Consider the following 22,431-nt stretch of genomic DNA (forward strand, 5'->3'; position numbering starts at 1 on the left):
TGTGACAACAGTTATCACTCAAGAAAAAACAACCTCCTCCTTTCCTGAAGACCAATACCACAAAAGATATTCTTGCTAGCCTGTCATGTGCTTTTGCTTAAAGCAAACTACTTTTATAAACCAAACTGGGAATAGCTGACATATTTGGACCTTCAATGCAATGTCATCCTTCTTGTCACCCCCATGAAACAATGCAAGTAACTATTCTACTGCAAAGAAGTCACCATCACCTTGCTGACCACCTAACTCCACAGTGGTTGATCTCTTACAAGTAACACCCATGTGTTATACGCATCAGTAAAAACTTGAGAAACCGGATTCTCTGGTATTTCTATCTCCCCTAGGCTCAGTATGGTATTTACAGTAGCTCAGTGAAAACCTGTAATTCCATTTTGCAGAGGATACTGAGACTTCAGGATTTGCTTTTGCTCCAGTTAGGCACAGAATGCAAAACATTATAAAATACTGCATAGAAATGACTGTTCTCCACTCAATTCTGGGACAGTCCAATTCATGAGCATAGCCTAAAACTAAAGCAGAGTTCATCAGTCTCTGCTACATTTCCTGGAGCTGTAAGAGCTACTCTAATTACAGTGACAAGTTAACCATCAACTTTCTCCTGTCCACAACACCCCATGAGGCATAACAACTGAAGAAGTCCAACAAGTTTATTCTGTAGTGCTGACATCTACATCTGCCGTTAATACAGTGGGCCTGATTTTGTTTGTTTATTAAGGTTTCCTGAATCTTGTGAACTAAAAGGGGAAACGTAGCCCAATTTGGGGTGAAAAAGTGTATGTAGGGGGGGAACTATGTACCAGTCACAGGTTATTCTGTCAAGGTCCAGGCTTGTTACAGAGGCAGCTCTTAAGCAAACTTTTCAGGCTAGGTGAGTGGAAGAAAGAAACTGTTTTTGACAAATAACCTAGATGCTTATACCAATTCACTTGTTCTTTGCAAACAGAACTGTTTAAGTACTGTTTCCAACTGAGCAGAAAACCTCAGTCCATCAAACAAAGTTTCCAAAAGAGCAACACAGTACAATTTTCCATGAAAATAAACACACAGAAAAATGCCATGTTGCTTCAAACACCTGAAGTTCTTCAATCCTCTGGCTAAAAGCAACACTCCCTTCTATGTTCTGTGAAGTGACATTATCAATGTCCTGCTAACCATATGTTCCCTAATTGGCTATGCCTGCTTTTGTAATTATTCCAGTTTTATCACTCATAGTGCTTGCTTCCCACGCATGTGCTGAGCATGTCTGTGTGTGCGTGTGTGTGCATGTGTGCGCTACATAAACAATTCTCAGGAATAAGGAGTAGTAGTGCACAGGAAGATTTCCTTGAGTAATTTTAGTCTGAAATAACTGAAATAACCACATATATGGAAAATATCTACCAGTCTGGAATTCATTCAATACAAATGAATAAAATACTGATACAGCTGAAAAGTACTCTAATCAATATTTAATTACTTGTATATGTATATAGAAATATAAACCCATTTTATGGCTTTCTACACATTTTCATACATTGCATACATCTACACATGTATTTTACATACATGCTGCATCAACAGAACAGACTACTCAAAATGCCACTATGGAAAATATTGTAACAAATCTTTTCTCCAGACTTGCTCCTTCCATCTTCTTGGCATTGAAGGCTGGAAAACTTTGTCTTGATATGTTAAAGTTTGTATGAATAGCAAACCAGAGAATTCAATTCAAGTTCAAGTTCAACTTTTGATTTAAAGAAAGAAAAAAGTAGATGCGATCAGCCCCGAGTATGTATTAAAGAGATGGTACTAAGCTTGTAATGTCCATTTTTGCTGAACTGCAGTCATTGTCAGTGACTGGACATCTGCAAAGTCTGCTGAAAGTAATATATTGTACTTTAACTGGAAAACAGGCATTTAATATGTTAACAATAAAACAGATTAACAACTGTAATATTCTTAGATAACAACCTCTAGCATTAAAGTATTTATCCAAAACTAAACTTTGCCCCAAATTTTAATGGCCCTGCATCTACTTGAAGTATTGTGGTGCAGTGTATCTGTCAAGCAGATAGATGGGCAGTGTAGCTTAACGTTGTCTTGAAATAAAACTAGGGTAATACATTATACAGGAAATAATTTACATACTCATTGCCTGAATAAAAATTGCTTAAAAATTTGTAACTATTCACAGTAAAACACATGGGGTTTCTACAGAAAAAAACATTTTTCTCCCACAAACCCAGCCACATTCAAGTAGTCTCTAAGCTGCATCAAAACATGTAGGCACATACAGTTATATCCAATTTAAAAAGTCATTCACTGTCATTAAACTAAAAAGGGGGATGTACTTCACATGCAAAATCACACTGATGGAAAATCATCATTTAATATCCAATATTACTTACAGATTTGTTGTCCAGTCTGCAAGATCTCCACTGTCCATTATAAGGTGATTTCTGTCTAGGAGCCCAGGAGGGCTGCTAGAGAACACTGGTGTAGGAGACTGGGAAGAAAGAGAATCCATGCTGCCAGTCGGAGTGTCCTCTTTGGGAGAGCTGTGACTGTCAGCTAGGAAAGACAGCACAGGTCAGAAAGATACTGCAAAATTCTTCTTACGAGCTGAAGAATCTATTTTGGTAACAATGCCCTGAAATACATATACAGAGAAATTTTACTCTCCTATCTTCACAGGATATTTTGGAGGACATTCAGTCACCTAACATTTCCTGAAAGGTACCACAGTGCAGTTTTTGCCTATCATTATCACTAGGTTATCTACATGAAACAATGAATTCCTGCCCCCCCTTTCCAATGTGTGTTTGGAGGGATGAAATGCTCTATTTTGAGGAGTTGCTTTTAGACAAATATGTTGTTTCAGACAATAAAACAATTTAGGCCATATATGTAAGCTGTTACGCTTGTCTTTAAAAACACAATCTCTAAAAATAATTTAATGTACCCTCCAGGAAATGATTGCCCTCAAAAAATCATAAGCACAATTCTATCAAATGTGAAACTGAAATTTAGAAAGGTCATAATAAGCAGGAGATCTGTAAAAGCAGATCATTAAACAACATGTGATACCCCAAAGTGCTCCTTTTATTATACCTTTTTTAGGGTGTTACTTTTAACTGAACCCATTGTATTCTGGTCTGGTCTGGTCTGGTCTGCTACTTGTTTGCATGGGCTGCTCTTAAATTATCACCCAATGGCGACACATTCAGAAATAATTGCTTAAGAAAACCTTAAAGGACCACCACTCCTATTGCACCAACAGTAAGAAAGTAAGTTACAAATACGTCACAGCACTCAGTGCAAACCATGCTGACACATTTCTCATTGAAAAGCTAACCTTCACCCACATAGCTTTTCCTTCTAAAATTTTTATTTAAACATCAGTATATTGTATAGATTCTTAAGGGGTGCATAAAATGAGGACAACTACATATATTAAAGTGTCCAGTATAACTGAGTTTACAGTCTCAAATGGGGCCCACGGCTGTTTTCACAATATTACTATTTAATAGTAATAAGACTCATTCAATGTCAATCTTTGCAAGACTCCCTGACTCCTTTCATCTCCTCCTCTGTCTATTGTACTCTCTCTAGCACATGTCTATGGGGCCCATGGGACTAGTAAATAATATTATACAAGCTTCTCTAGTGCAGTTGAGATACTGTTGACCCCACAGCCTTGTTAAAAAAAAATAAATAAATAAATAAAAAAGGAGAGAGAGAGAGAGAGAGAGAGCACGCGAGCTTTGGGGAAGAATAAACACCTAAATCCTACCATGCTTTCGCAATGATTTGATCATGAAACTATCACACTGGTTTGAAAATAAACATCTTTTATACACGATGCCATAGAGGAAGAAGTCCTGGAAATTATTTTCTAGTTCTAAATGACTTAGAATCCCTGCAGAGAACAACAGAGTTTAATTCTGCTTCATCAATCTGAGCAGCACCATTGCAGTGATTTCTTTTTTAACAAATTAAAAAGAAAAAAGAACAACAATCAAATGTGAACAATGAAAAGCCATGTTTGGGGGATAACACCATTCCTTCAACTTTAGCCCTACCTCAACCAGTTCAATTCCTTCTGCTGGAAAAGCAGAAAGCTAACAAAGCCATCACCTGATTCTCCAGCCATCTCATCCTCACCCCCTCCAGTAACTCTGAGACAACTTCCCTAGAGAGTAAAATGACACACAACTAAAAACACTCAAATGATAAAAGTGATCATCTGAAAATTTCTCCCTAAAGTAGCTGCTAATTTAAGGTTCTAAATTAGCCTGTAGTAACAAAGTATGACAAGCTCTGAGGAGGAGACTGTTAACCTCAAAAAAATGAGTCATTCACACTCCAGCCTAATCCTGCTCACCTAACACAGCAGCTCCACAACCCCATTTCTGCACAACCCTGCCTTGATGCTGCAGTTCAAACTTACATGACATGACACGAGAACTGTAGGAGTGTCAGGTAAAAACTAATTCATTACATCTCATTTGCAGACGTATATGTCACAATGATAAACATCTGAGAGATCAGACAGCAATACTGCAATTTTACCTTATTAAGAAACTAAATTCCTTACAACTAGATAGACTAAGTCCTTTTACTTCAGCAAAGCCTCTTTTCAAAATAGTAGCACGAATGCAACCCAGATTATCAAATTTCATAGACCATATTAGAAGTCTAGGCTTACTTCAGCTATTCACTTAACATTACTAAAACACTAGCAGAAAGGAATATTAATCTATACTTTAATATTTTTGTATACGACCAACTCACCACACCCCCCTACAGGAAGCAGAGGTTTCTCTGGCGAATCATTTTGGAGAGCACACAGAACAAGCAAGGAATACAAAGCACTTCACTCAGTCCCAGACGATCTGATCTTCAAAAAGAGACTGCAATTTATAGCAGATGCATTTGACATTACCATAAATGAATCTCAGTGTTGCATCTTTCCTCAAAGTTGATCTGTTCCTTCCTGAGCCGGTGCTGTCACTTGATCAATACTGCGTTGTATTCTTAAGAGGAGTATCTTTATTAGCTTACAACAGTTTGTGTATTTAAACAGGAAAATGCCTGCCAAATTCTATGGAATTAAGTGAACACCTTCTAAAAACATGTTGAAAGATATTGTAGATTTCAGATGTTTTGAATTAATTGTTTCTGTAAAGTAAAACAATCCCTTTATTCAGGGAAAAAATATTTTGTATAAAGATAAAAACAAATGACTAGTCACCACCTAACACATTTTTATGATTAAAAATAATATATGCACAAATACTAAGTCTTTCAAGTATAGCGTTATTGCTTTAATTACAGTAGTACAGAGATTTTACCCTGAGTGTCAGTGGTAAAAGTTCTACTGGCTTTAGAGAATAAGATTCCTGACACAAATTTTATGTTCTGTCATAACCTGCTTCTCTCAAATCCTGGTATCAATGCGCATTGGCCTTCATCAGCTTTCATCAATATGCCGCACCATAACAATTAAAGATTAAAATAATAAGGCATTTTTTCCACAAAAATATTTAAAAGGTATTTCCCCTATGTATTAACAGAATTAACAAATGTCTGAAGATCAGACATCTTGGATCACAAGAAAAAAGGCATGTCATTTTAACACCACTCAGTCTTTTCAAAAAAAATAATAATTTTCTTTTACTGATATAATGCATTTTCCACTGCTACAAGCAGGGAAAAATAGGAAAGGACTTGCTTGTTTCTTTCCTATTCTGAATTACTTTTAGAGGCACAAAATCTAGGGTCAGAAGGCACTGTCACATAATCTCATCTGCACTCCTGTATATTGCAGAGGCCATAAAATTGTATGCAGCTATCTCTCTATTAAGCTTAGGAACCTGCACTTGATTAATGTCTACCTTGTGTTGGGTAAAAACCTATCTTCCAAAGAGGAATCTAGTCTTTGTTTGAAGATATTAAGAGATGATAAAGGTAATGGAGAACCAATAAGCTGTTTATTAAAATACCCACTGATCAAAGCATGTATCTTCAGCTTTGATAGGCTTTATCTTCCAGGCATGATCCATGTTAAGCATCATGCTAATATTTCCATATCTCTCATATGAGGAATTTGTGCTATGTAGAAGTATTTAAACAACCTATCTTTCAATCTTCTTTCTAATATACAAGTTGAACATTAAAGCTCTCACTGCGGAGCGTTTTGCAGTTTTGGTTCACACACCTCTTCTGTAAACCTCTTCCAATTTTCCAGTGCTCTTTCTAAAGAGCATACATCAACACTGAATTCATCATTTTCTTTATCATGGCCCCACCAATGCCATGTTCAGAGTTAAATTCCACCATTTACTCCTACTCCTCAATCCCTTTTGTACATCCAAGGCCTGCACTTTTTCACTGCAGCATTACGTTAATAGCTCATGGTGAGCTGATTGCCCATTGTGACTAACAGACCTAGTAGAGTCACAGTTTCTACGGAGGTAGTTCTCTTTTGTAGTTATCGACTGCATTTTTCCTCTAAGATCTGTAAATTTATTTCTTAATACAGCCAAGCTTATTTTATTTGAAGGGGTGTAGCTTAGCACATGACCATAACGCCCATGTAATTACCACTGTCATTATTTGCAACTCCTCCTATCTTTGTTTCAAATGTAAATATATCCTTAAGGATTTGTATTCATCTCCAAAACAAAGATGAAAGGTGGGAGCATGAGACTAGAACCAAGCCCTGTCAAACTTGTTAAACCCAGATTTAAACCTCTCGTTCAATGATGCTTCCTGCACTGACATGTGCAACTCTCTCAGCTATTCAGCTGTAGCACATTTAAAGTATACTAACATAAGATAGTGGCAGTATCTCTGTTCTCCCTCAAAGTATCCCAGGGCAGTTAAGTGAAAAACATTAAAAAATTCTAAGTATATTAAAAACACATAGCAACTTCTAGGTAACAAATCTATTTTCTGAAAGACTTGAATAAAGTTGACCAAAAATTCATCATAAAACGATGGCTTCCATTATTTATATTGCTATTCTTTACTAATTAGATTCCATAACAAATTTCCTAGGTTAACTGGCCACCATTTAAGCAGATCACCCAGAAAGGCTTTCTAAACACTTCTATTGCATTAGCGTTCTTCCATTTTCTTGGAAGTTCTTCAGCATGCTGCAAGCTGTCTTAAAAGTTAACATTGCCAGGCCATACAACCCCAAGACTAGAGAATTCTTTTAGGACAAGCTAGACAGCTTGAAGTTACTCAACATATTCACCTTCCAAAAGGCCTACCTGTGAAGATTTCTGCTTGAGCCTGCTGATTATAAATCCCACATCAGTCTTCTAAGTCCTCTTTAACAGTTCTTCAGAACTTGTAACTTAAATCAACTGCTAGCTATTTCCACCCCCCCCCCAACACTATTACTGTATGTTGCTTCACGTAGCCAGTAAAGATCCTAAGTTGCTGCAGACTGAAGTCTTTAAAGCTTGGTTTAAAGGTTCATGGCTTTCATTACCTCAGAATTCATGAGTTCCCTAACATTGATAGTCTAATGTTTTTACTGTTTTTCTCCTCTGACTTGTGTTTACCTCCAACATTGTTTTACAATGGGCAGCGCAGTCAGGTTTCCCACTTTTGTGAGTTGCTAGACTGCCACATTGGATTGACAGCTCCTTTCTAAGAGGAGTTGCAGAAACTTCCTGTTCTACTTTTCTACCATTTGCATTCTACTGCATTCCTGCACCATAAAACAGCGAAGATACGATTTCTTTTAAAGTTCCTATGATTCTTTTGAGTGTATTATTTGGTGGTCTCAGGGTCTTCATTTTCTCTCCCAAAATTTCAATCTTCTTCCCTTTACTCTCCCATTACATTCTAACAATGCCAGAACAGATGAAGGACTCGAGAGTTCTCAGTATAAAGGCTACATGTTTTCTCATAAATTTCCATCAAGTCTCCAGCAATGAACTCCTCACCTTTTCTTCTCTATATTTATGGGAAGCCTCTGAGTTCTTTGGGCCTTCGGCTTGGCCTTCTTTCTAGAGTTGCCAACAAACTGCTTCTATAATTTACTTCCTCATCCTACAAAAACAGGTACAAGGATCCAATTTTACTCCCCTTAGAGTTAAAACTTGTTTTATATACTCACCACCTTTTGCATATTGACTTTTTACATTTTTTGGACTGCTCAAATTCTTGTAAACCGTCACCTGAATTATTTTCTTGGTTCACTACTCTAATCACAACACTCATTCAACCTTCGAGCTTTCACTTTGCCTTCAAAACACATGCTTGCGCTTTGTCTTTATGGGCATCTATAATTTAGACCAGCCCTAGCTAGAAAACATAACAGCTTAGGTTGATCCTCACCATTTACTGGTTGGATCCAGCTGTTACTACCTACCATTCAGTTTCCAACCCAAATATTTTTTTTTCTTCATGTCTCCCTTTCACATAATGAAAAAACCTTACGAGATAAGGAAGTACTTACATAGACTAAGACTTACCTCGTTTAGGTTCTCTCTAACAAATACACATCTTTCAATTCTTTTTCCCTTTTGTCTGGATAAGCCTCTGACCTCTCAGATCTTTCATACTAGATATCTGAACTCAGTTTCCACCCAGCTGAACACAGTATACCTCCTAGTTGCCTTTTTTCCTTTTTCCAACTGGCTAATCTAAAAATACTTTGTTGTTGGCATCCAAAGTTGAAAGAAACCAAAATACTTTGGCAGTGTCAATAATCAGGTCCTTACTCTATTCCAAGAATTCTGAATAATAAAAATTATTTGTAATAGAAAAAACAGAGAGCTAACACTGTTAATTAATTACTTGCTTGAGTGACAGTTTTCTTCAAACTTCAGCTTGAGTAAACTAAAGCATTACATATTTTACTATCAAAAGAAAGTTCAATATTAAATATCAACATGGCAACCAATATCTATAGTTTAAGAGTAGCCAGAAGATGAAAGCAGTTTCTGAAAATGACTATGAAGTAAATGAGGACTAAAATATCCTGTTGAGATATACAGAACACAAGCAGAACAGAACTACTGTACATGCTCTAAGATATAACTTATTTCACTCTGCCATTGTCATACAGGTCTAACTGCAGACAAGAGCTGATGGTGAGAATTATTGAGGAGGGGAGACTAAAGATGCTGCAAAATCCCTATTGCCGCCTTTAAGTCTAATATTTTCTCCATTATGAGACAGGTAAGCAGCTGCATTGCTGTGCAGCCATCCATCTCTTCTCATCAGCACCACAGCAGCATCCAGTTAACAAACATTCATTCACCATAAATAGCCAACTTTCCTCAACAGCTCACAACTAATTTTCCTAAACAGAAGTTTAGCCAAGTAGCTTTGCTCTTGTGTTAATCTGTGGGGATGTGCTATGTTTTCATTTCAACAAAAATCTCGCAACTTAGAAAGAGAAAAAAAATAAGAACATACTCAGTTCCATGTACTAGCTGGTAGTACAAGGAACTGAGTTCAGCATCCATATAAAGCAAGCATGAGGAACATGACAGATTAGCTGTCTCACAAAGCCAATACAAACCCAAAGTGATCTCATGATACGAAGTACCAATCACAAAGTCAAAGGCAGCAAAACAGCATTATATTACGACAAAATCCTACAGAAGCTATTCTATGAATTCTTATAGATTAAATTATTATTTATATAATTCTTATATAAATTATTATTTATATAATTCTTATATAAATTATTATTTATATAATTCTTATATAAATTATTATTTATATAATTCTTATAAATTAAATTTTTGATAGGAGGGAACTAGTTCGGTTACAATGTCAACAGAAGTCGGAACAAATTATTTGGTAGTGGGAACAAGAACATTCACATCAGATTCATAATAGAAATCAAAAGGCAATTTATTTTGAAGCCAGACACCTAAACTAACAGAGAAAGAAAACAGTTAACCAACCTACTTGCCCAACCCTAAATAAAAGATGCCATCAGCTCACTAGCAAAGCTTTTACATCTTTCTGTGCGTAGAAAAGCAACCTCACTCCAGAAGTGATTTGCCCATTCCTGGGAGAGCCAGAAGTAACTAGTGGAGAAAGCTTTATACGATAATCAGAGTTACCAGACTGATCTGGTACTAAAAGAGCTGCTCTGGGAATGGCCTGTCTCCAGACGCAGGGCTGTATCCTTTGTTCACTGTTCACAGAACATCATCATCCTGCAGTAATCATGCCAAGCACCAGGTGAATTCAGAAACTCTCCTACTCCTTCATATCTTTAAAGTTTTCTGAATAAATTAAGTCAGGCCACCTATTTCTAAATAAGTTAGGAAACTGCAGTTTTTGCTTAGTACGCCATTGAATCTGGTCAACAGAATTGTTTATTACTCACCTCTAGTGTACAGAAATTATGCTATTTAACCAAATCTGCTTCCAAACTAAAGCTAAATCACATCAAAATAAGCTAATAATGATCTATTATTTGGTCCCAAAATCATAGCAAATGTTAAAATTAAAAGAGAGAGTTATTTCAATTTTTCTGAATAACAACTGTTTGAAGGTCAGATTCCTGTAAACAGTTAGAAAAATAGCTTCATATTACTGCATTTCATTATCCAAGAGTGTCCATTATCCTCATTGTGTAGCAAAATCCTAAATATTGTAGTACTGCCTTAGTATGCAGTTGAGATACAAAAATGCTATTAGCTCTTACATAAATTTAGACATCAATACAGACTCACATACCCTAAAACCAATATAATTTTCATTCAGAAAATGGACAGCAGACAACCCACATATCCATCAGTATAATGCTATCTTTCAAAACACATGCAGTAAGAATTAGATCTCCATGCCAGCTACTTCCTTTTGCTCTCAGACAAAATAATTAACATAACTATTATAGTTGACTATATTTTTTCATTCTAGATAAAAATTCTGATATATTTTTCAATTATGTGCATGTATAAGCACGTGTATGTTATGCACAGGTTAGCTTACTTGTAGAAAGATTGTTTTTCCCAACTACATAATGATTCAGAAATGTTAGAAAAAGAAGGAAGCTGCAGCAGACAGAATTTGCCTCAAGACTAGCTGATGCAACGCAAGAATTGCAGCCAGAAAGGTGGGTGTTTGAGTTGGGGCTGGGAAAGAGAGAGAAATGTATGTATCAAAGTTACTCAGGGGCAAGTGAGATTTTGGGGCCATTACTCTACCCTCCTCCTCTAAGATATGTTCTTGCTCATTTTTAAAATGCAAAATTCAATTCTAAAAACATGTATTTCTAGACATACACTGACTCTGCAATAGCAAGCAATTATCTAAGGAATACCTGTTCCATTTCAGGTTCTTTCTCAAAATTCAGGAGTAACTTTGTTCAGATTACTCCTTTCCTTTAACAAAACTCCAAAGATGCAGGTAAGCCTTTCACTGAACAAGCTAAAACTAAAATGCTTAAAGAATTGCAATTTCTTCCTCAAGCTGTGGAAAAACAGCTCAAGACAAAGTCACAGATATAATGTTGGGGAGTGTTAGTTTATACCACATAATTAAATTCTGAAACACAACAGAAATCAGATATGAGCATGCAGAGGAGTTTCTCTTTTCATTTGTGTATACTGTTATAACAAGAGCAGTATCTAAACTCAGAGACTATTCAGTTTTTATCAGAGCCTACTTGGCAGGAAGCCACATAAGACCTCCAGCCTTACCAGGCTGGCCAAATGCCACACATTAATTTCACAGCTGAAAACTGCTGTAACGAACTGCAACTACTTCAGGATAGATGGATTGTCCCATAGTTATATGGCAGCATCAGATGTCTCGAGTTTCTGTAAGTCCAGGTAACCTTTAGCTATGGTCCAGTTCCATAGCAAAACCTACCAAGCGAATTGCCCTACTCTAGTGAAGGACATTGAGAACTATGAAAAATCAAAGTAATCCAGAAAAGGCAGCTTCATACTGTGACCAGCACAAAAACTTCCCTAATTCAACAGTGCTTCTTCAATGGTATCAAAAATTCAAAGTCCATGAAAGTATTTTTCCATTTTTCCTCTTCTTTCTCTGCTCTGTTGTGTCTGCAATTCAGCCACTCATCAGCTAGGAGAAGTCCCCGTTAGCGTCCTTCCAGTCTGCAAAAGTAATGTGTTCAAAAGCTCTTCTACTCTATTCTACTTCTATTCTTTTTGCTTTTCAGCTTACTTCACTTGCAATTACTTTCCATGATCTTTTAAAATGAGAAGTTTCTTTACCACTAGTTCCACAATTTGTGGTGGTATTTAGATTGTCACAAAGACCAACTGCCCCAGAACTAACTGCTCTCACAGTGTGTACTGAGACTCTGACATTCATATGTCCGGTCTCTCATATGAATACTCCTCCATTTTCAGCATGCTGATGACACTTGGTTGTGCCTTCTTCATTTGGTTCACCTCAGAGAACACAAAAGTCTCTTTCCTTCTGTGACAGCAGTGACTGAAGGAGGGATGAAACAGGATGCATATGTAACATTTGAAAAAAGACTGAAAACAAGCTAAGTAGCCATCAAGGATGTGTGATCAGCTGTTTTAACTGAACGTATAGGCAACACATTTGTTGAAGAACCTCCTAACCTCACAGATGATGAATTTAAAAGGCAATAGTTTGGAGAACAGTTTTTGCTACTTCAGTGTGGTTAGGTCAATATTTTCTTTCGTGTCTGGATTATTCCACCACTGTCCATGCCTTTGACACTTCTGGATTAGATAACTGCAAATGCAATTTTCTTGTACATCTGGAGCATGTCCAGGGTTGAACCCAGCCACACTGTGGAAAGAAGTGTGTATGTAGATGGGTCAAGTAGGTTGTGCAGCACAAAGGCTGCACCAAGCAGTGCTAATAGCAGCGGAAGGAGAGAAAGCTAAGGCATTCATCTCATCATCAGTGAATTTGCACCCGTATTACAGAATAACAGAAACTCACTTGCTCAGTGGGGTAACCAAACTTGCCAGGCATCACCTTTCCTTGGAGATTCCCATTAACTTGGTCTCTGAGACTAATTTGCTTGGCTCTAGTCAAGTAGTCTTAGATTAGACTGCAATTCTAATCATGCTGGTCCCACCACTATCACTTCTCCATGCTAGCCCCATAACTACTCCTTCAATCTCCCTGTTGGTTCGGCAAGTTACAGGTACAGCTGGCAAGGAATAAGATGACAATGATGATCCAGTTCACTTCTCACCATCATGTGTAAGTGCAGCTTTCAAAAGAGGAAAACAGAAGATAACTGGAAAGAGAAGAGCAAATAGGACAAAGATCTGATGAAGAAGCTAAAGGAAGAATAACAACACATTTTATTCTGACTGAATGGGAAGGATGCACAGTGGGAGTAAAACAGGAAGAGAAGTAATATTCTCTCTCACATACATTTTTTTTGGAAAGTTCACCCCTTCCTCTACAAGACTTCTTTCTCATCTTTGTCACTTGTGAAAGTAACTGCATGTGAGGAAACATCTTGTTCAGTGAAACACAGATTCTCAACCACAGCAAACTGGATTAAACTGGAAAGAGTTGAACTACTTCAAATCTTTATTCTTATGCTCTTCTGTCCTATGTGAGAGCATTTATTTTCAACCAACAGAGGTTGGACAGGGCACAGCTGGCATGTAGCATGGATACGTCAGTGACTTCCATGCTTGGGATTAATAGCTTTTAGTATGCCAAACTGGCCTTCTTACAGCATTATGTGCCCTTGCATGTCTGTGTGCAGAAGGTGGAGAATTAAAGAGATGAGCAAATATTACAGGAGATCAGAGATTTTTAATAATGTCTGGTCTCAAAGGAAGACTGACTCTTTCTCCTAAGCTCTCCATTCTTTCTTTAAATTCAGATTTTAGTTCTGGTTTATCCATATTCCCCTTCTCTACTCTTTGATTCCTACTACATGCACATGTGTGTACACATACGTGTGGGAGTACATGAGGATGTGTTTAGTTTTCACATTTCTACAAGCTCTATTTTCCATGTACCAAAAGCAGAGCAGCATTTGCTATGGTACTGGCTAAGGCAATTTCTAAGACTAGTGCAAAGATATGACACACATCTTTGAAAAGACGTAGAAGTTAAGAGATATTTACTACATTATGACAGCTAAATTTGCTCTTAGATAACCATGAAGCAGGCAGACTGTAGCAAGTAGATTATACAGAATATAACAACGGACAGATAATGCATATTGCATTTACAAAGCATAGGCCAAAATAATGCCCATACCTCCAGGGAAACAGGCATCTTCTGTTGAACCTAAAGCTTTCCAGCGTGAAGTTGTTTATCTAGACAGGAAACCAGGATCTTATATACACCCTCTATTACCTAAGATAAAGTTTCACCTTCACTTTTACCTTGAACAGCAGCTCAAAAAGAATTTTACAGTGTAGCAATCATCCTATTCAGAGTCATGAGGTAGAAAAAGCTGTGACGCAGCCTGCAAAATTGCAGGAGCCATTCTTGCAGCAAGATGCAATATGAACCATCTTAAACTCTACACGGCAAACAGCAATCCTTCTGATCTTCTCCACTCACCTAATATCGGTGTACCTATTTGGTAACAGCATAACTGTGTCCTCCTCAGCTGTTCACAATAGCCTTGTAAGCAACCATTGCAAGCCCTTATGGCTTTTTGATTTGCCTACGTAGCTGATTTTCCATTCCCCCCAGTATGTGTCAGGTTACAGAAACACTTCCAAACAGCAGATTCAGAAATAGAAGGAGTTCAAGGCCAGGTTTCACACCTGCAACCTTGCACTCTGGGCTCCTCCAGCCCTGAAAATCAGTCTCATTATTATAAATCCAAGATTTCCTCTAACATTCAGGTTTTATGTTTGGTAATTCCAAATTACATTTATGATTTTTGCTTACTTGTTTGAGGCAGGAAGGGATGGGAGAAGGAGGGGGAGGAAATAAAGCATGGGAGCTATATTACATGTACCACATTTTATTTCCCTGAGATGATTTTAAAAACATGAATGCCACACTATAGCAAATCCACAAGTTTAAGACACTGTATCATCCCAGTCCCCACAAAAATTAAAAGGAGATCCTCTTATTTAACACTAATATATCATTCATACTTAAGCTTCCATAGATATGTAAGAGGGTAATACGATTCTGGCTTAGAAGATTGGTTAATGTTAGCACGAAGTTTTAAAGAGTTGAGCAGCAATTCTAGTTTTTATTTTGTATAGAAATCTACATGAGATTCTGTTTTCTAAAACATTATAAATTTCAGCTTTACAATTCAGCGCAACAATAGAAAGCTATCACAAACAGCCCATATACCTCCCAAGTTCTTCAGTGGGGTGAAGAATATCTTAAAAACAAAACATCTTAAAAACAAAACAAGTTACCCCTCCACAATACAAGTGTATGTGCCAATGACAAATTTTTACTTCTAAAGGGTGCTCAAAGAGAATGAGGAATCAGCAAAGTATTGTGGCTTAAGACACGTATATTTTGGTTTGTTTAGAAAACACACTGTACTGCTGTTCAATGACTTGCCATGCAAGACCCATTTCTGGACTCTAGTTGTGATTCATGCAGTCCTCATGCCTACCATCTGCTCATCTTAGATAGACTGCATTACTGCATTATATTGCCTTCCTTACAGAGGATTTTCCTGCTATGCTGTTCTAGCGGGCTTGCAAAATAGTTTAATAATCTCTAAGTCTCAGACACAGAAAGAGATTAACTAAAACAAAAGACAGTTTATTTTACTACAAGATGAGAAAATGATATACAAATTTGAAATAAAACCAGAAGGGAGCATATATACCTCTGAGTTGCCCTCTAGAAGAAATATAAACAGAGCTCTCTTTTGATATATACTGACTGTCCAAATGGAAAATAAAGATCCAATGACAGTTTTAGAAGAAAGAGATAAACATCTCCTTGTTCTAGCCAACAGTCTTTCTCTCTCATGAGACAGAGTATGCAAACTTACTTGAATATAGCTGAGATTTGGATATAGCTGTGTAAGTCACAAGAGTTTCTGCATTTAATTCATTCTAAAGTTCATTCAAATAGTAGAAGAAAAATGCTATAAAAAAAAAAAAAAACAACAAAACCAAAATCAAGTCTTCATTTGAGAACGCAAGAAAACTCTGGAATTGATCCTACAGTAAATCCGTATGCCTTAGCAAATCTGTATTTTGCTGAAGCAAAAACTTTGGGAAGAAGCCATGTATGAAAGTAGCTCACAGTTCTGCATTAAGTGTAGTTCTAATCAAGACACTGAAATGTTGAAAAACTTCAGAACAAAAATTTAATAACTAGCTTACTATGGAGGAAAAAGAAAGTATCATCTGTGTCTTCACCTTGTTTTTCAGGAAATGAAGATAGTTACTCTAGCAAAGACAATACCTGAATTGTTTGGAAATAGGTTCAACATCAACTAATTGTCATATACAAGGAAAATTTATGCACTATCATAACTCAGATAAATTCTAGAAGAAGAAATAAAGATTTTAATCAAACACAGTGTGTGTTCTTCAAGCTATTATATCTACGAATATTTACTTCGGTTACAGTCCTTTCTGGGTGGTAGCTGCATACATTTTGTCTGCAGTCAAGAAGCTTTCTGACTGAAAATGTGCTTTTGAAAAGAAAAACTGGCCTCAACCCTGCACTTTCAATTCTAGAAGTAGGTTCTGAAGCCTGTTAACTCCCTGGAGCAGCTGATAGTTAAAGACTTGTTTCCGCTTTTCTAACAATTTCCTGGTTTGCATAACAATCCTAAATGAAACACTCTCAAGAAGTTTTCCAGCGTGAAGAGGTTTTGTCTTCAAAACACTTCTAGTTTCAAGGCATAGAAAATATCTATATATAATTACAATAGCTTTAAAGTACACTGTCTACAAATATGTTTATGGATAAATATGTATCAGCTACTTGGTTTAAAATAAAATTATGATAATTTGGCCATATCCAGGAAATACAAACACTGACTTATGCCTGGTGCTTAACTCATGCTATTGTGAATAAAGAGGGGGGAGGGAAGGAGTTTAATGTTTAATTTCCTGTTAAAAACACACAGGATAAAATCTTCCAAAGAGCAGTTATAAAACATGCATTTGTTGGCCAAGAAACTAGGTAAATATGGAACAAAGCCCAGGCTCACTTTTATTCCCCCGCCCCACAAAAGAAAGTAACTGAAGGCCACAGCGTGTATTTGGAGGCACTGAGCTCCAGCCAGGGACTACACAATTAATGAGACCAGCAGTGGATTATGTAATCAGTCCACTGGAGCAGTTCCTCAGGGCCTGCCATGATGCAGTTGGACTCAATGTGCTGTACGACGATGTAGATTGCACATCAGCCAAACAACCATGGTACCAGCTCCTGACTCCCACTCCTCATACGACTATATGAGCAAAGGGCAAACAAAATAGGCATTAGCATATAGTCCAGACTAATCACCTATCAAAAGCCAGTTTCTAGCAACAAGATCTTGAGAGCCACTATGTGATACTTCAGCAGCAGCGGGAGACGCTATAGAGGCCATTTTTCAGAAGTCACAAGGGAAGGTTATTCTCAGCTCCCACAGAAACTCAGTGCCATACATCACAGCACCATGACTTCAGAGCTGCAGCAATTCAGCCTTCATCACAGCTCTACCATCTATAATGACATATTAGATTACTCCGCAATTCACCACACTAAACTCCCAGATTAGTACCAAATTTCTGTATGATATATAACAATTGGAAACAAATCTGTAACAATCCTCATCCTTCTCTTGGTTCAGAATGCTTGAACTAAACAAAAATACGAACTGTATTAGCAGAAATGGAACATTTATAAAGTAGTTTTTAACAGTAACATCAGTCTTTTGGATATTACACCAAACAAACATCTCTCAAGTATTTTCCAGCTACTGGGTTAGGGTTGAAGTCAGTTCCTTGGTGATTACTTTGAGGCATGGAATTGGAGAAAAGTTGCAGCACTTGCTGTCACCTACTGGGATTCATACTCAAAACTAGATTTACTCAACTCTGAATGTCTTAACCGTTAAAAAGAAACAAGAAAAAAAAATTACTTTATTATTGCAGATGCAGTTTAAGAGCTTTCTTAGCTTTTGGTAGCATATTATTTAAATTAACACAGTGTTAAGCTTTTTAAGTAGATGCACCTTAAACTCTTTCTAGTCAATACATTTAGTTTCATATTTGATGCAGGGAAAAAAAAAAAGGAACCATGATTACGTGTCTCTAGTGAATTAAACTTGATAGCAGATATGCAGAATTTCTTGCAGACTCTGTCTCAAAACTGGTTTTAAAAAATAAGCTGTACTAAGTTTATTTCTGTAACATGCATTTAGAACTGTTCTTGGTGTTCTTTCCTTATCAAATTAACCACTGTTGACCACTGATTCAATGACAGTTCAACAGTGAATCTCATACTAATGCATGAGTTCAAAATCTTCCTGTTTATTTTCATTTGTTGATAACTGTACTTTGTGCTTTGATCCTATGCTTCTTCAAGTGAAAGTATAATTGACTAACAACATCAGGAGAGAGAAAGGGAATAGGGTGGAGAAAATTGCTAACATAAAATGAGCCCTGACTTGCTCTCTCAGTACCGTACATGCCCCAAAGCAATGAGATTAAAAAAAAAAAAAAAAAAAAAAGATTTATTTTCTGGCCCTGCACCCTATGTTATATGCCCTGTGCTTCACTGTACATTGCTACGGCAGACTCCATGCAAAAATATATATATTTTTTTTTAACTTCTCAACAATCAGGCAAGTCTATGAATATTTACTGCTAGCAACACCGAAGTATTAAAAATACAAGTGAAGTAGTAGTATTCTCTAGTGCAGTGATGACCTGAGCCTTTAATCCAGATGAATTTAACAGTAGAGTGCGTTAGCTCTTCTCATAAAAGATTCGCTTTAATTTTAGTTCTCTCTCCATTTATCTTATAGCTGTGTAATCTTCAGCAGAGGTCAAAGAGATTTCCCTAAAGAAATGGGAGCTGCTTCTTTTTTTAGAGGGGAAAAGCGTATTTAAGACAGTTTGTCCTACTTTTAAACATATGTCAGAAAACTATGCTCTCTATACCCTCCTTGCTTCTTTACATGTTCCAAGCCAATTAAACAAGCATGCATGTGCATGCACACACATACACCAATGGAAAGTGAAGCGAAAACACCTACAGAAGATAGGATACACAGTATCAGTATGCGTATGTGACACACACGACACAGTAACAATAATGTGCTGCAAAGACTGAAAGTATAACTAACATCTTACCATCATCCAGCTCAAGACAAAGATTGTACACAGCCAGAGGCCTCTTATTACGCTGTCCTTGTCTTCTTGATTGCCTTGGTGGGGCATTTGGAGGAGACAGTGACATAGAGATTGGCTCAGGGAAAGTGGCATCAGGCAGGGTTCTGAAAATCTGCAATCAAGAACACAAAGGGCTTCAATTATTTATCACAAGGAGCAACCTGTGTAATGCAACTGTAAACCATTATCAAACAACATTTGCTTTGGATTTCATTCAAAGCAAGCAGGAGCCAAAAATCCATTCCTTCAAGTTTGGGAGTGTGCCGTGGGTCTTTAATGAGTGCTTTTAAAATAAATAAATAAACAGAAAATTAAAATAAGCAAGAGCACTGTCTACACATTAACCAAGCTGCAAATCAGTTAATCCACAGACAAAATATGTGCAACCACACTTGCCAGCTAGGATGGAGTGGGAGGGAAAGACACTAACTTTACGAACCAGTAACCAAAATGTTTTATAGCTTTAGTTAGGACCTGTAATTTTGACAAAATATCTATTTTAACTTTCAAAATTATGCTCTCATTATAATTTCAGTTAGTTAAAAATATTGTATGCTCTTGAAGAGAGCGAGGAGGAAATTCTAAGGGAAGGCATTTTTAGTGAGAGATACTTGTAACATATTATGTGAGAACTTTTTCAGTTAGCGTACATTTGAATTATACTTTTATTAAATGATAATATTCATGAAGACACATATAGAAAGGATTGCATTTTCTGTCATTTTATCTTTTCAGTCATGATCATTAGCATATCACCACTCCATATAAAGTACCATGTCATTTCTCCCTGAATAAACCAGCAATGTGGATTTGTTCAAGTTGATGGCATTTTTACTTTAACTGCCACATACAAGGTACAATCTAGTGATGCTGATTTACTTGTAGAAGATTACTGTGAAATTGTGTATTGGCAAACTGATAGTATTTTACAACTGATCATGGCAGATTCACATGAACAAACTGGCTTAACTACTTATTTCACCGAAGACAAACCAGAAAAACGCAAACAGCAGCTGTACAAAAAGGAAGCCCTGTGTCAGTAGGGCACCTTACAGCAACACAACATAGTAATATACCAAAATACAATGAAACAGTATGCAGTGTTCCTGTACCCTGCAATTTTCCAAAGCCATGTATCTATATGGGAAACACTACAAAGAGAAGACTCATAATGAATCTTCAAAGCAGAAGCTTATTATGAAGTAGAAGTTTATGTAGAAGGTATAAATAAAGAGACACCACAGATAACACATTTTTGGATTATTATAGCACGTCTCCAGTGCAGCATGAAGCTAAAAGTTAGTCCGAGCTACACAACGCACAAGGAAACTGCCAAAATCACCTTGTGATAAGCTACTCAACACGTCATTATAAGAAACTATATGCCATCACATCCTAACTAGTCATCTGGAATATTGTATGTGTAGAAATTAAATGACCCAAGGACTTACACATATACTGGCTTTTCTCTAGTCATTAAGTGATTACTTTAATGATCACTCTCTCACTGAAGGTAGAAGACTGTGATGGTAAAAAAAATAACCAGAGACATCATTCTCTATTAAAACCAGGGAATAATGATCATACTGCCAAAACTGGGCAGCAGCAGTAGTCAGGAAGCCTACATATTGTATGCAAAGGAAAGCTCCAGTGGAAATACTGCCTTCCCTCCCAGTGGATGAATATTGCCCTGGGGATGTGGGAGACAAAATGACATAGTTTGAACTTCCCCGTATCAGTTTTAAGAAAGCTGCTTCTACCCCTTCATGTGCCTAGAAGCAACGATTACAATAGAGAATCAAAATAATGTACGGAACACTCTGTAAACAAACAAATTACGCAAAGGGGAAAAGAAAACAGTGCAACCTGCTCCTCGCGAGTGCAGGCGCAGCTTCACTCAGGCAGTCACAAAGCTCTAATTGTGCTCAGGGTTCTCAGGTCATTTCTTACCACATGATGCAATATATAATAAGGAAGTCTAATGTGCACCTACAAGGCACTTGGCTAACAGTACCACACTGCCCCCTTATGTGTAAGCACAAGGCTAGACTGAGCAATTTTAAGGCTAAATATTTGCTTCTGAAATATTCAAAAGTACCAAAAACTTTTAACACCATCTTTTCCATAGACTAAGTGTTGCATTTTGGCTCTCTGGTAAGTAGTCCTCTGCCAATAGGTTTCAGCATATTGTTTACTATGTCACATTCCACAGCTGTGTTTATTTGTACAGCCTGATCCATGCATCTCCACTGAAATCAATGATGGATGAGAAGAACAAGTATTCCTCAGGAGTACTGTGTAAGAGATGAGCTTTCTTGCATGCAGGTGACTTGCACAGCTTGCAGTGCTTGCATTCTTCAGTGTTTTTTCCTGATCTTTTAGGAGTTTTTCAATATAATCTTGTAAAACTTCTTACATGAGAGACTAAGAGTCACAAAGCAAAATGCAATCCAGAAAACTATAAAGATGATTCTTACTCAATGATATCCAGTGCCAGAGAGGGAAAGGGATAATGAACTGGAGGCAGTTAATGAATCCAAGCAGATTTCTGACTGTAACTAGCTATGTGGTGGGAAAAATAATTGGTGGATTTTATTTTGCTTTATGAAAAAAAAAAAAAAGAAAAAGCAACACACAAACAGGAGAAATAATCATAAAGCACTGAAAGCACGCCTCAAACTGCAGAAGTCCATGCACATGCTAACTGCACAGTGATATTAGTGCCAGGCAGCCAGGAGTCCCCCACTACCATAATCTATAAAGCAGTTATCCCTCCCCTCACAGAACAAGATTTGGTGGCATTAAGTCTTCTCTTTCACTGTTAGCAAATTCTCAAAAGATTGTCATTTCTCTTCTAGCTGAGAAAGGCTTACCATTCATAACTCTTTCCTGAATTGGTCATAGCCACCCAAGGGCTGGGTGATGTGAGAAGGCATTAAATCATATCACCATTATTTTTAATTTTTTAGGCCAGCTTTTGGCAGAATTGTGCATCAGTGCTCAGTGCTTCTCAGTAGCTCTGTTCTGTGCAACCCAGCACTACTTAGTGATGCTGAGCTGATTCTCATCAAAAGTTACCTTCTGCAGACAGACAGGTGGGCATCAGAACCATCATATTTTTTTTTAC

The 22,431-nt window shown here is 37.1% G+C and overlaps 1 protein-coding gene across 1 annotated transcript in view; it reads right to left on the reverse strand.

Annotated features, from left to right (window-relative positions):
* Window positions 1-22,431, reverse strand: part of ARHGAP10 (Rho GTPase activating protein 10) — a 149,135-nt gene that overhangs the window by 21,434 nt on the left and 105,270 nt on the right. Inside the window, exons 19-20 of the mRNA XM_062573879.1 lie at window positions 19,266-19,416; window positions 2,409-2,571 (exon numbers count right to left, since the gene is read on the reverse strand). Coding sequence (XP_062429863.1) covers window positions 2,409-2,571; window positions 19,266-19,416 — 314 coding nt within the window. The remainder of the gene's footprint in view (window positions 1-2,408; window positions 2,572-19,265; window positions 19,417-22,431) is intronic.

This window comes from Rhea pennata, chromosome 4 (genome assembly GCF_028389875.1).
Source record: "Rhea pennata isolate bPtePen1 chromosome 4, bPtePen1.pri, whole genome shotgun sequence".
NCBI classification, from domain to species: domain Eukaryota; kingdom Metazoa; phylum Chordata; class Aves; order Rheiformes; family Rheidae; genus Rhea; species Rhea pennata.